Source organism: Cyanistes caeruleus, chromosome 35 (genome assembly GCF_971803275.1).
Source record: "Cyanistes caeruleus chromosome 35, bCyaCae1.hap1.1, whole genome shotgun sequence".
Classification (NCBI taxonomy): Eukaryota; Metazoa; Chordata; class Aves; order Passeriformes; family Paridae; genus Cyanistes; species Cyanistes caeruleus.
In genome coordinates, this window is record NC_141736.1 from 952,114 (window position 1) to 966,236 (window position 14,123).

At 57.9% G+C, this 14,123-nt stretch overlaps 1 protein-coding gene across 1 annotated transcript in view; it reads left to right on the plus strand.

Moving 5' to 3' along the window:
- PDE4A (phosphodiesterase 4A) overlaps nucleotides 1–13,428 on the plus strand; it is a 41,763-nt gene extending 28,335 nt beyond the window's left edge. Inside the window, exons 12-17 of the mRNA XM_086871270.1 lie at nucleotides 198–368; nucleotides 4,115–4,214; nucleotides 5,195–5,349; nucleotides 7,786–7,908; nucleotides 10,076–10,258; nucleotides 13,154–13,428. Of these exons, the coding sequence (XP_086727396.1) occupies nucleotides 198–368; nucleotides 4,115–4,214; nucleotides 5,195–5,349; nucleotides 7,786–7,908; nucleotides 10,076–10,258; nucleotides 13,154–13,417 (996 nt within the window). The 3' untranslated portion in view covers nucleotides 13,418–13,428. The remainder of the gene's footprint in view (nucleotides 1–197; nucleotides 369–4,114; nucleotides 4,215–5,194; nucleotides 5,350–7,785; nucleotides 7,909–10,075; nucleotides 10,259–13,153) is intronic.
- The last annotated feature ends 695 nt before the right edge of the window (nucleotides 13,429–14,123 follow it).

Consider the following 14,123-nt stretch of genomic DNA (forward strand, 5'->3'; position numbering starts at 1 on the left):
GGATGGTTTGGGTGTATTTTGGGGTGTTTTGGGGTGGTTTGGGTGTATTTTGGGGCTGTTCTGGGGTTATTTTGGGATGGTTTGGGTGTATTTTGGGGCTGTTCTGGGGCTGTTTGGGGTTATTTTGGGATGGTTTGGGTGTATTTTGGGGCTGTTCTGGTGGTCCCAACCCCCCTGATCCCCCTCCCCACCCCCAGGAGCGTGACCTGCTCCGCGTGTTCCGCATCCCCGAGCGCTGCCTGCTGGCGCTGGCGGCCGCCCTGGAGCGGCGTTACCGCCCGGCCGCGGCCGTGGCGTACCACAACAGCCTGCACGCCGCCGACGTGCTGCAGTCCACCCACGTGCTGCTGGCCACCCCCGCCCTGCGCGTGAGCCCCCTCCCCAAAATCACTCACACACACACACCCGGGGGTCCTTGTGGGGAGAAATGTCACACCTGGGGTGGTTTTTGGGGTGTAAAATAATCCTTGGGGTCGTCTGTGGGGAGAAAAATCACACCTGGGGTCTTTTTTTGGGGAGAAAAATCACATCTGGGGGTCGTTTTGGGGAGAAATGTCACACCTGGGGTCGTTTTTGGGGTGTAAAATTACTCCAGGTTCTTTTTTTGGGGTGTAAAATAACCCCCAGTCCCTTTTTTTTAGGTGTAAAATAAGCCTTGGGGTCGTTTTTGGGGTGGAAAATGACTCCAGGTTCTTTTTTTGGGGTGTAAAATAATCCCTGGGGGTCGTTTTTGGGGTGTAAAATAATCTCAGGTTCCTTTTTTGGGGTGTAAAATCACACCTGGGGTCTTTTTTTGGGGTGTAAAATAACCCTTGGGGGCTTTTTTGGGGTGTAAAATCACCCCTGGGGTCGTTTTTGCTGCAGTCCACCCACGTGCTGCTGGCCACCCCCGCCCTGCGCGTGAGCCCCCTCCCCAAAATGGGGTCTTGTTTTGGGGTGGAAAATAACCCTTGGGGTCTTTTTTTGGGGAGAAATGTCACACCTGGGGTGGTTTTGTGGGGTGTAAAATCACACCTGGGGTCGTTTTTGGGGTGTAAAATCACACCTGGGGTTGTTTGTGGGGTGGAAAATAACCCTTGGGGTCATTTTTGGGGTGGAAAATAACTCCAGGTTCTTTTTTCGGGGTGTAAAATAACCCTTGGGGTCTTTTTTTGGGGTGGAAAATCACCCCAGGTTCTTTTTTTGGGGTGTAAAATCACACCTGGGGTCGTTTCTGGGGTGTTAAATTACTCCAGATTCTTTTTTTGGGGTGTAAAATCACCCCTGGGGTCGTTTTTGCTGCAGTCCACCCACGTGCTGCTGGCCACCCCCGCCCTGCGCGTGAGCCCCCTCCCCAAAATCACTCACACACACACAGGGGGTCTTTTTTTGGGGTGGAAAATAACCCTTGGGGTCGTTTTTGGGGTGTAAAATAACCCCTGGGGTCATTTTTGGGGTGTAAAATAACCCCTGGGGTCCTTTTGGGGTGTAAAATCACACCTGGGGTTGTTTTTGGGGAGAAAAATCACACCTGGGGTCTTGTTTTGGGGTGTAAAATAACCCCCATCCTTTTTTCTGGGGTGTAAAATAACCCCTGGGGTCGTTTGTGGGGTGTAAAATAACCCTTGGGGTCTTTTTTGGGGAGAAAAATCACACCTGGGGTCATTTTTTGGGGAGAAATGTCACACCTGGGGTCGTTTTTGGGGTGTTAAATTACTCCAGGTTCTTTTTTTGGGGTGTAAAATAATCCCTGGGGGTCGTTTTTGGGGTGGAAAATAATCTCAGGTTCCTTTTTTGGGGTGGAAAATCACACCTGGGGTCGTCTGTGGGGAGAAAAATCACACCTGGGGTCTTTTTTTGGGGTGTAAAATAACCCTTGGGGGCTTTTTTGGGGTGTAAAATCACCCCTGGGGTCTTTTTTGCTGCAGTCCACCCACGTGCTGCTGGCCACCCCCGCCCTGCGCGTGAGCCCCCTCCCCAAAATCACTCACACACACTCACAGGGGGTCGCTGTGGGGTGTAAAATCACACCTGGGGTCGTTTTTGGGGTGTAAAATCACACCTGGGGTCGTTTTTGGGGTGTAAAATCACACCTGGGGTCGTTTTTGGGGAGAAATGTCACACCTGGGGTGGTTTTGTGGGGTGGAAAATAACCCTTGGGGTCGTTTTAGGGAGCAAAATAACCCCTGGGGTCGTTTGTGGGGTGTAAAATCACACCTGGGGTCTTTTTGTGGGGTGTAAAATAATCCCTGGGGTCGTTTTTGGGGTGGAAAATAACCCCAGGTTCTTTTTTTGGGGTGGAAAATCACACCTGGGGTCGTTTTTGGGGTGTAAAATAACCCTTGGGGTCGTTTGTGGGGTGTAAAATCACACCAGGGGTTGTTTTTGGGGTGGAAAATAACTCCAGGGTCTTTTTTTGGGGTGGAAAATCACACCCGGGGTCTTTTTTTGGGGTGGAAAATAACCCCTGGGGTCGTTTTTGGGGTGGAAAATCACACCTGAGGTCGTTTGTGGGGAGAAAAGTCAGCCCCAGCCTTTTTTTTTGGGGTGTAAAATAACCCCAGGTTCCTTTTTTGGGGTGTAAAATAACCCTTGGGGTCATTTTTGGGGTGTAAAATAACCCCAGGTTCCGTTTTTGGGGTGGAAAATAACCCCAGGTTCGGTTTATGGGGTAGAAAATCACCCCTGGGGTCTTTTTTTGGGGTGTAAAATAACCCCTGGGGTCGTTTTTGGGGTGGAAAATCACACCTGGGGTTGTTTTGGGGAGAAATGTCACACCTGGGGTCGTTTTTGGGGTGCAAAATAACCCCAGGTCATTTTTTTAGGGAGAAAAATAACCCCAGGTTCTTTTTTTGGGGTGGAAAATCACACCTGGGGTCCTTGTGGGGAGAAATGTCACACCTGGGGTCTTTTTTTGGGGTGGAAAATAACCCCAGGGGTCCTTGTGGGGAGAAATGTCACACCTGGGGTCGTTTTTGGGGTGGAAAATAACTCCTGGTTCCTTTTTTCGGGGTGTAAAATAACCCCCAGTCCTTTTTTTGGGGTGTAAAATCACACCTGGTTCCTTTTTTGGGGTGGAAAATAATCCGTGGTTCTTTTTTTAGGGGGTAGAATAACCCCAGTGCTTTTTTTGGGGTGTAAAATCACCCCTGGGGTCTTTTTTTGGGGTGTAAAATCACCCCTGGGGTCTTTTTTGCTGCAGTCCACCCACGTGCTGCTGGCCACCCCCGCCCTGCGCGTGAGCCCCCTCCCCAAAATCACTCACACACACACAGGGGGTCTTTTTGTGGGGTGGAAAAGAACCCTTGGGGTCGTTTTTGGGGTGTAAAATAACCCTTGGGGTCATTTTTGGGGTGTAAAATAACCCCTGGGGTCCTTTTGGGGTGTAAAATCACACCTGGGGTTGTTTTTGGGGAGAAAAATCACACCTGGGGTCTTGTTTTGGGGTGTAAAATAACCCCCATCCTTTTTTCTGGGGTGTAAAATAACCCCTGGGGTCGTTTGTGGGGTGTAAAATAACCCTTGGGGTCTTTTTTGGGGTGTAAAATAACCCCTGGGGTCTTTTTTTGAGGAGAAATGTCACACCTGGGGTCTTGTTTTGGGGTGGAAAATAACTCCAGGTTCCTTTTTTGGGGTGTAAAATCACACCTGGGGTCGTTTTGGGGTGTAAAATAAGCCCTGGGGTCGTTTGTGGGGTGTAAAATAATCTCAGGTTCCTTTTTTGGGGTGGAAAATAACCCCTGGGGGGTTTGGGGTCCCTGGGGGGGGTTTGGGGGTCCCCAAGTGAAGTTTGGGGTCACCCCGGGGGGGTTTGGGGGTCCCTCAGGGGGTCAGGGGTCTCTCAGGGGGTTTGGGGTCCCTGGGGGGGTCAGGGGTCCCTCAGGGGGGTCCCTCAGGGGGGGTCGGGGGTCCCTCAGGGGGGGTCTGGGGGTCCCTGGGGGGGTTTGGGGTCCCTCAGGGGGGGTTTGGGGTCCCTGGGGGGGGTTTGGGGTCCCTCAGGGGGGTCCCTGGGGGGGGTCTGGGGGTCCCTGGGGGGGTTTGGGGGTCCCTGAGGGGTCAGGGGTCCCTCAGGAGGGTCGGGGGTCCCCGCTGTGTTTTGGGGAGGGGTCTCAGCTCGCCCCCCGCCCCCTCCCAGGCCGTCTTCACCGACCTGGAGGTTTTGGCCGCGCTTTTCGCCGCCGCCATCCACGACGTCGACCACCCCGGGGTGTCCAACCAGTTCCTCATCAACACCAGTGGGTGCCCCCCGGGGGTCCTGGGGGTCCTGAGGGGGTCTTGGGGGGTCCCTGAGGGGTCCTGGGGGGTCCTGGGTGGGTCCTGAGGGGTCCTGGGGAGGTTTTGGGGGGTCCTGAGGGGTCTTGGGGAGGTTTTGGGGGGTCCCTGGGGGGGTCCTGGGGGGTCCTGGGGGGGTCCCTGGGGGTCCCTCCCTGGGTCCTGAGGGGTCCCTGAGGGGTCCTGGGGAGTCCTGGGTGGGTCCTGAGGGGTCCTGGGGAGGTTTTGGGGGGTCCCTGGGGTGTCCTGAGGGGTCCTGGGGAGTCCTGGGGGGTCCCTGGGGGGTCCTGAGGGGGTCCTGAGGGTCCCTTTGTAACTCCTGGGGGTCCCTCCCTGGGTCCTGAGGGGTCCTGGGGGGTCCTTTGGGGTCTTGGGGGGTCCTGGGGGTCCCTCCCTGGGTCCCTGAGGGGTCCTGGGGGGTCCCTGGGGGGGTCCTGGGGGTCCCCACCTGGCTTTGGGGGGTCCCTGCTTTTCGCCATCCACGACGTCGACCACCCCGGGGTGTCCAACCAGTTCCTCATCAACACCAGTGGGTGCCCCCCGGGGGTCCCAGGGGGGTCCTGGGGGTCCCTCCCTGGGTCCTGAGGGGTCCTGGAGGGGTCTTGGGGGGTCCTGGGGGTCCCTGGGGGGTCCTGGGGGGTCCTGGGGGGTCTTGGGGGGTCCTGGGGGGTCTTGGGGGGTCCCTTCATAGCTCCTTGGGGGGTCCTGAGGGGTCTTGGGGGGTCCTGGGGGTCCCTCCCTGGGTCCTGGGGGTCCCTCCCCATGTTCTGGGGGGTCCCAGAGCCCCCTCCCCCCTAACCCAGGGGTCCCAGAGCCCCCTCCCCAGGTTTGGGGGTCCCAGAGCCCCCTCCCCACATTCTGGGGGGTCCCAGAGCCCCCTCCCCACGTTCTGGGGGTCCTGGGGGGGGTCCCAGAGCCCCCTCCCCACGTCTGGGCTCCCCAGACTCGGAGCTGGCGCTGCTCTACAACGACGAGTCGGTGCTGGAGAATCATCACCTGGCCGTGGGCTTCAAACTGCTCCAGGAGCGCGGCTGCGACATCTTCCAGAACCTTCCGCGGCGCCAGCGCCAGGCCCTGCGCCAGATGGTCATCGACATGGTCAGCACCCCCAAAAATAACCCAAAACACCCCAAAAAACACCCCAAAAACCCCAAAAAACACCCCAAAACATCCCCAAAACACCCCAAAACAACCCAAAAAACACCAAAAAACACCAAAAACCCAAAAAACACCCCAAAAAACCCCAAAAACACCCTGAAAAACACCCCAAAAACACCCCAAAAACCCCAAAAAACACCCCAAAACACCCCAAAACACCCCAAAAAACACCCCAAAAAACACCAAAAACACCCCAAAAACCCCAAAAAACCCCAAATCCCTGCGCCAGATGGTCATCGACATGGTCAGCACCCCCAAAAATAACCCCAAAAACCGCAAAAAACACCCCAAAACACCCCAAAAACCCCAAAAAACACCCCAAAAAACACCAAAAAAAACCCCCAAAACACCCCAAAAACCAAAAAACACCAAAAAATCCCAAATTCCTGCGCCAGATGGTCATCGACATGGTCAGCACCCCCAAAAACAACCCCAAAAACCCCAAAACACCCCGAAAAACACCAAAAAATCCCCAATTTCCTGCCCAAAAACCCAAAAAAACCCCAAAAAACACCCCAAAAACACCCCAAAAACCAAAAAACACCAAAAAATCCCAAATCCCTGCGCCAGATGGTCATCGACATGGTCAGCACCCCGAAAAACAACCCCAAAAACCCCAAAACACCCCGAAAAACACCAAAAAATCCCCAATTTCCTGCCCAAAAACCCAAAAAAAACCCAAAAAACACCCCAAAACACCCCAAAAACCCAAAAAACACCCCAAAACACCCCAAAACACCCCAAAACACCCCAAAAAACACCCCAAAACACCCCAAAAAACACCAAAAACACCCCAAAAAAACCCAAAAACACCCCAAAACACCCCAAAAAACACCAAAAACCCAAAAAACACCCCAAAAAACACCAAAAAATCCCAAATTCCTGCCCAAAAACCCAAAACACCCCAAAAAACACCAAAACACCCAAAAACCCCAAAAAACACCCCAAAAACCCAAAGAACACCCCAAAAACCCCAAAAAACCTCAAATCCCTGCACCAGATGGTCATCGACATGGTCAGCACCCCGAAAAACACCCAAAAAACACCAAAACAGCCCAAAACACCCAAAAAACCCCAAAAAATAACCCCAAAAACACCAAATTCCTGCCCAAAAAACACCAAAAACACCAGAAAACCCCAAATCCCTGCGCCAGATGGTCATCGACATGGTCAGCACCCCCAAAAACACCCCAAAAACACCCCAAAACACCCCCAAAACACCCCAAAACACCCCAAAACACCCCAAAAACACCCCAAAACGCCCCAAAAACACCCCGAAACACCCCAAAAAACCCCAGACCCCCCAAAACCTCCCCTGACCCCCCAAAATCCCCCCATTTCCCCCCGTCCCGGGGGTCCCGCTGACCCCAGACCCCCCCAGACCCCCATCCCCCATCCCGGGGGTCCCGCTGACCCCAGACCCCCCCAGACCCCCCCAATTTCTCCTCAATTCCCCCCAAAACCCCCCCAGACCCCCCCAGACCCTCCATCCCGGGGGTCCCGCTGAGCCCAGACCCCTCCCCAAATCCCCCCAGCCCCCATCCCGGGGGTCCCGCTGACCCCAGCCCCCATCCCGGGGGTCCCACTGACCCCAGACCCCTCCCCAAATCCCCCCATCCCGGGGGTCCCACTGACCCCAGACCCCCATCCCCCCATCCCCCTGTCCCGGGGGTCCCGCTGAGCGCAGCCCCCTCCCCAGACCCCCCCAGCCCCATCCCGGGGGTCCCACTGAGCCCAGCCCCCCATCCCCCGTCCCGGGGGTCCCGCTGAGCGCAGCCCCCTCCCCAGACCCCCCATCCCCCATCCCGGGGGGCCCACTGACCCCATCCCCCGTCCCGGGGGTCCCGCTGAGCCCAGCCCACCCAGCCCCCTCCCCAAATCCCCCCAGACCCCCCATCCCCCCGTCCCGGGGGTCCCACTGACCCCATCCCCCCATCCCCCCATCCCGGGGGTCCCGCTGACCCCATCCCCCCATCCCGGGGGTCCCGCTGACCCCATCCCCCTCCCCAGACCCCCCATCCCCCATCCCGGGGGGCCCACTGACCCCATCCCCCCCATCCCGGGGGTCCCTCTGAGCGCAGCCCCCTCCCCAGCCCCCCAGCCCCCATCCCGGGGGTCCCGCTGAGCCCAGCCCCCCCCTCCCGGGGGTCCCGCTGAGCGCAGCCCCCTCCCCAGACCCCCCATCCCCCATCCCGGGGGTCCCGCTGACCCCAGACCCCTCCCCAAATCCCCCCATCCCCCCCATCCCGGGGGTCCCGCTGACCCCAGCCCCCCCATCCCGGGGGTCCCGCTGACCCCAGCCCCCCCATCCCGGGGGTCCCGCTGACCCCAGCCCCCCCATCCCGGGGGTCCCACTGACCCCAGCCCCCTCCCCAGGTGCTGGCCACCGACATGTCCAAGCACATGAGTCTCCTGGCCGACCTCAGGACCATGGTGGAGACCAAGAAGGTGACGAGCTCGGGGGTCCTGCTGCTGGACAACTACACCGACCGCATCCAGGTACCGGGGGACCCCCGAAACCCCCCGGGGACGCGCTCGGGGTGGGCTCGGGGGGCCCCAGGGGGTCCCCAGGGGGTCCTCAGGGGGTCCTTGGGTGGGCTCGGGGGGCCCCAGGGGGTCCTTGGGTGGGCTCGGGGGGCCCCAGGGGGTCCCCAGGGGGTCCTCAGGGGGTCCTTGAGTGGTCTCAGGGGTCCTCAAGGAGTCCTTGGCTGGATTTGGGGGTCCTCAGAGGGTCCCTGGGTGGATTTGGGGGTCTCCAGAGGGTTTTTGGGTGATGTTGGGGGTCCTGAGGAGGTCCCGGGGTGTCCTGGGGTGGTCCCGGGGTGATCCCGGTGGTCCCAGTGCCCCTGGGGTGGTCTCGGGGGTGATCCCGGGGGTGATCCTGGTGGTCCTGGGGGTCCCGGGGGTGATCCCAGTGGTCCTGGGGGTCCCGGGGGTGTTCCCAGGGGTCCCAGGGGGTGATCCCGGTGTTGATCCCGGTGATCCCAGTGTTGATCCCGGGGGTGATCCCGGTGTTCCCGGGGGTCCCAATGAACCCTGTCCCACCAGGTGTTGTGGAACATGGTGCACTGCGCCGACCTCAGTAACCCCACCAAGCCCTGGGGCTGTACCGGGGTGATCCCGGGGGTGATCCCGGTGTTCCTGGGGGTCCCGGGGGTCCCAGGGGTGTTCCCGGGGGTCACGGTGAACCCTGTCCCACCAGGTGTTGCGGAACATGGTGCACTGCGCCGATCTCAGTAACCCCACCAAGCCCTGGGGCTGTACCGGGGGTCCCGGGGGTGATCCTGGTGGTCCTGGGGGTGATCCTGGGGGTGTTCCCGGTGTTCCCGGTGTTCCCGGGGGTCACAGTCAGCCCTGTCCCAGCAGGTGTTGCGGAACATGGTGCACTGCGCCGATCTCAGTAACCCCACCAAGCCGCTGGGGCTGTACCGGGGGTCCCGGGGGTGATCCCGGGGGTGATCCTGGTGTTCCCGGGGGTCACGGTGAACCCTCTCTGAGCAGGTGTTGCGGAACATGGTGCACTGTGCGGATCTGAGTAACCCCACCAAGCCGCTGGGGCTGTACCGGGGGGTCCTGGGGGTGATCCTGGTGTTGATCCCGGTGTTCCCGGTGTTGATCCCGGTGTTCCCGGGGGTCACGGTGAACCCTCTCTGAGCAGGTGTTGCGGAACATGGTGCACTGCGCCGATCTGAGTAACCCCACCAAGCCCTGGGGCTGTACCGGGGGGTCCCGGGGGTGATCCCTGGGGTGATCCCGGTGTTGATCCCGGTGTTCCCGGGGGTCCCGGTGTTCCCGGGGGTCACGGTGAACCCTGTCCCACCAGGTGTTGCGGAACATGGTGCACTGTGCTGATCTGAGTAACCCCACCAAGCCCTGGGGCTGTACCGGGGGTGATCCTGGGGGTGATCCCTGGGGTGATCCCGGTGTTGATCCCGGTGTTGATCCCGGTGTTCCCGGGGGTCACAGTCAGCCCTGTCCCACCAGGTGTTGCGGAACACGGTGCACTGCGCTGATCTGAGTAACCCCACCAAGCCGCTGGGGCTGTACCGGGGGTGATCCCGGGGGTGATCCCGGGGGTGATCCCGGTATTCCCGGTGTTCCCGGTGTTCCCGGGGGTCACGGTGAACCCTCTCTGAGCAGGTGTTGCGGAACATGGTGCACTGCGCCGATCTGAGTAACCCCACCAAGCCCTGGGGCTGTACCGGGGGGTCCCGGGGGTGATCCCGGGGGTGATCCCGGGGGTGATCCCGGGGGTGATCCCGGGGGTCCCAGGGGTCCCAGGGGTATTCCCGGGGGTCCCAATGAACCCTGTCCCACCAGGTGTTGCGGAACATGGTGCACTGTGCTGATCTCAGTAACCCCACCAAGCCCTGGGGCTGTACCGGGGGGTCCCGGGGGTGATCCCAGGGGTGATCCTGGTGTTGATCCCGGTGTTGATCCCGGTGATCCCGGTGTTCCCGGGGGTCCCAGGGGTGTTCCCGGGGGTCACGGTGAACCCTCTCTGAGCAGGTGTTGCGGAACATGGTGCACTGTGCGGATCTCAGTAACCCCACCAAGCCGCTGGGGCTGTACCGGGTGGTCCCGGGGGTGATCCCGGTGATCCCGGTGTTGATCCCGGGGGTGATCCCGGTGTTCCCGGGGGTCCCAATGAACCCTGTCCCACCAGGTGTTGCGGAACATGGTGCACTGTGCCGATCTGAGTAACCCCACCAAGCCGCTGGGGCTGTACCGGCAGTGGACGGAGCGGATCATGGAGGAGTTCTTCCGGCAGGGAGACCGGGAACGGGAGCGCGGGATGGAGATCAGCCCCATGTGCGACAAACACAGCGCCTCCGTGGAGAAATCACAGGTGGGGACACCTGGGGACACCTGGGGACAGCTGGGGACACCTGGGGACACCTGGGGACACCTGGGGACACACCTGGGGACACCTGGGGACACCTGGGGACAGCTGGGGACACCTGGGGACACCTGGGGACAGCTGGGGACACACCTGGGGCATGGGGACACACCTGGGGACACACCTGGGACATGGAGATCAGCCCCATGTGTGACAAACACAGCGCCTCCGTGGAGAAATCACAGGTGGGGACACCTGGGGACACCTGGGGACACCTGGGGACACCTGGGGACACACCTGGGGCATGGGGACACACCTGGGGACACACCTGGGACATGGAGATCAGCCCCATGTGTGACAAACACAGCGCCTCCGTGGAGAAATCACAGGTGGGGACACCTGGGGACACCTGGGGAGACACCTGGGGACACCTGGGGACACACCTGGGGACCCCTGGGGACACACCTGGGGCATGGGGACACACCTGGGGACACACCTGGGGCATGGAGATCAGCCCCATGTGTGACAAACACAGCGCCTCCGTGGAGAAATCACAGGTGGGGACACCTGGGGACACCTGGGGACACCTGGGGACACCTGGGGACACACCTGGGGACACCTGGGGACACACCTGGGGACACCTGGGGACACACCTGGGGCATGGGGACACACCTGGGGACACACCTGGGACATGGAGATCAGCCCCATGTGTGACAAACACAGCGCCTCCGTGGAGAAATCACAGGTGGGGACACCTGGGGACACCTGGGGACACCTGGGGACACTTGGGGACACCTGGGGACACACCTGGGGACACCTGGGGACACCTGGGGACAGCTGGGGACACCTGGGGACAGCTGGGGACACCTGGGACACACCTGGGGCATGGGGACACACCTGGGGACACACCTGGGGCATGGAGATCAGCCCCATGTGCGACAAACACAGCGCCTCCGTGGAGAAATCACAGGTGGGGACACCTGGGGACACCTGGGGACAGCTGGGGACACACGTGGGGCATGGGGACACACCTGGGGACACCTGGGGACACCTGGGGACACCTGGGGACACACCTGGGGACACACCTGGGGACACCTGGGGACACCTGGGGACACACCTGGGGCATGGGGACACACCTGGGACATGGAGATCAGCCCCATGTGTGACAAACACAGCGCCTCCGTGGAGAAATCACAGGTGGGGACACCTGGGGACACCTGGGGACAGCTGGGGACACCTGGGGACACCTGGGGACACACCTGGGGCATGGGGACACACCTGGGGACACACCTGGGACATGGAGATCAGCCCCATGTGTGACAAACACAGCGCCTCCGTGGAGAAATCACAGGTGGGGACACCCCCAGTGTCCCCAATGTCCTCAGTGTCCCCAATGTCCCCAGTGTCCCCGATGTCCCCAATGTCCCCAATGTCCCCCCAGGTCGGTTTCATCGATTTCGTGGTGCAGCCGCTGTGGGAGACGTGGGCCGAGCTGGTTCACCCGGACACCCCCAATGTCCCCAATGTCCCCAATGTCCCCAATGTCCCCAATGTCCCCAATCCCCCATGGTGTCCCCAGTGTCCCCAATGTCCCCAATGTCCCCAATGTCCCCAATGTCCCTGATGTCCCTGATGTCCCCTCGATGTCCCCAGGTCGGTTTCATCGATTTCGTGGTGCAGCCCCTCTGGGAGACGTGGGCCGAGCTGGTTCACCCGGACACCCCCAATGTCCCCAATGTCCCCAATGTCCCCAATCCCCCATGGTGTCCCCAATCCCCCGTGGTGTCCCCAATGTCCCCCCAGGTCGGTTTCATCGATTTCGTGGTGCAGCCACTGTGGGAGACGTGGGCCGAGCTGGTTCACCCGGACACCCCCAATGTCCCCAATGTCCCCAATGTCCCCAATCCCCCGTGGTGTCCCCGATGTCCCCAATGTCCCCAATGTCCCCAATGTCCCCCCAGGTCGGTTTCATCGATTTCGTGGTGCAGCCGCTGTGGGAGACGTGGGCCGAGCTGGTTCACCCGGACACCCCCAGTGTCCCCAATGTCCCCAATGTCCCCAGTGTCCCCAATCCCCCATGGTGTCCCCAGTGTCCCCAATGTCCCCAATGTCCCCAATGTCCCCAATGTCCCCAATGTCCCCAATGTGTCCCCAGGTCGGTTTCATCGATTTCGTGGTGCAGCCGCTGTGGGAGACGTGGGCCGAGCTGGTTCACCCGGACACCCCCAATGTCCCCAATGTCCCCAATGTCCCCAATGTCCCCAATCCCCCATGGTGTCCCCAGTGTCCCCAATGTCCCCAATGTCCCCAATGTCCCCAATGTCCCTGATGTCCCTGATGTCCCCTCGATGTCCCCAGGTCGGTTTCATCGATTTCGTGGTGCAGCCCCTCTGGGAGACGTGGGCCGAGCTGGTTCACCCGGACACCCCCAATGTCCCCAGTGTCCCCAATCCCCTGTGGTGTCCCCAATGTCCCCAATGTCCCCAGTGTCCCCAGTGTCCCCAATGTCCCCAATGTCCCCAATGTCCCCAATCCCCCGTGGTGTCCCCAATGTCCCCAATCCCCCGTGGTGTCCCCAATGTCCCCAATGTCCCCAATGTCCCCCCAGGTCGGTTTCATCGATTTCGTGGTGCAGCCGCTCTGGGAGACGTGGGCCGAGCTGGTTCACCCGGACACCCCCAGTGTCCCCAGTGTCCCCAATGTCCCCAATGTCCCCAATGTCCCCAATGTCCCCAGGTCGGTTTCATCGATTTCGTGGTGCAGCCGCTGTGGGAGACGTGGGCCGAGCTGGTTCACCCGGACACCCCCAATGTCCCCAATGTCCCCAATCCCCCGTGGTGTCCCCAATGTCCCCAATCCCCCATGGTGTCCCCGATGTCCCTGATGTCCCCAATGTCCCCCCAGGTCGGTTTCATCGATTTCGTGGTGCAGCCGCTGTGGGAGACGTGGGCCGAGCTGGTTCACCCGGACGCGCAGGAGATGCTGCAGACGCTGGAGCAGAACCGCGAGTGGTTCCGGCGCCGGGTCCCGCTCAGCCCCGAGCCCCCCCCGGAGCCGCCCCCGGCGCCCCCCAAGTTCCGCTTCCAACCCCCCCTGAGTGAGGATGAGGAGGGGGAGGGGCGGGACCCCAGCCGGGGGGGGGAGGGGTGGGGAGACCCCTCCCCCTAAAGAGGTTTCAGTGAGGAATTGATTTTAATTTAATTTATTTTTATTTTATTTTATTTTGATTTATTTTATTTTATTTTTATTTTATTTTATTTTATTTTATTTTATTTTATTTTATTTTATTTTATTTTATTTTATTTTATTTTATTTTAATTTATTTTATTTTATTATATTTCCATTTATTTTATTTCCATTTATTTTATTTTATTTTTATTTTATTTTATTTTATTTTATTTTATTTTATTTTATTTTATTTTTATTTTATTTTATTTTATTTCATTTTATTTTATTTCATTTTATTTTATTTCATTTTATTTTATTTTATTTTATTTTATTTTATTTTATTTTATTTCATTTTATTTTATTTTATTTCCATTTATTTTATTTTATTTCATTTCATTTTATTTTATTTTATTTTATTATATTTCCATTTATTTTATTTTATTTCATTTCATTTCATTTCATTTTATTTTATTATATTTCCATTTATTTCCATTTATTTTATTTTATTTTATTTTATTTTATTTTATTTTATTTTATTTTATTTTATTTTGTTTTGTTTTATTTTATTTTATTTTATTTTATTTTATTATTTTATTTTATTTTATTTTATTTCCATTTATTTTATTTTATTTTCATTTATTTTATTTTTATTTAATTTTATTTTTATTTAATTTAACTTAAACTTTATTTTAATGTAATTGAATTA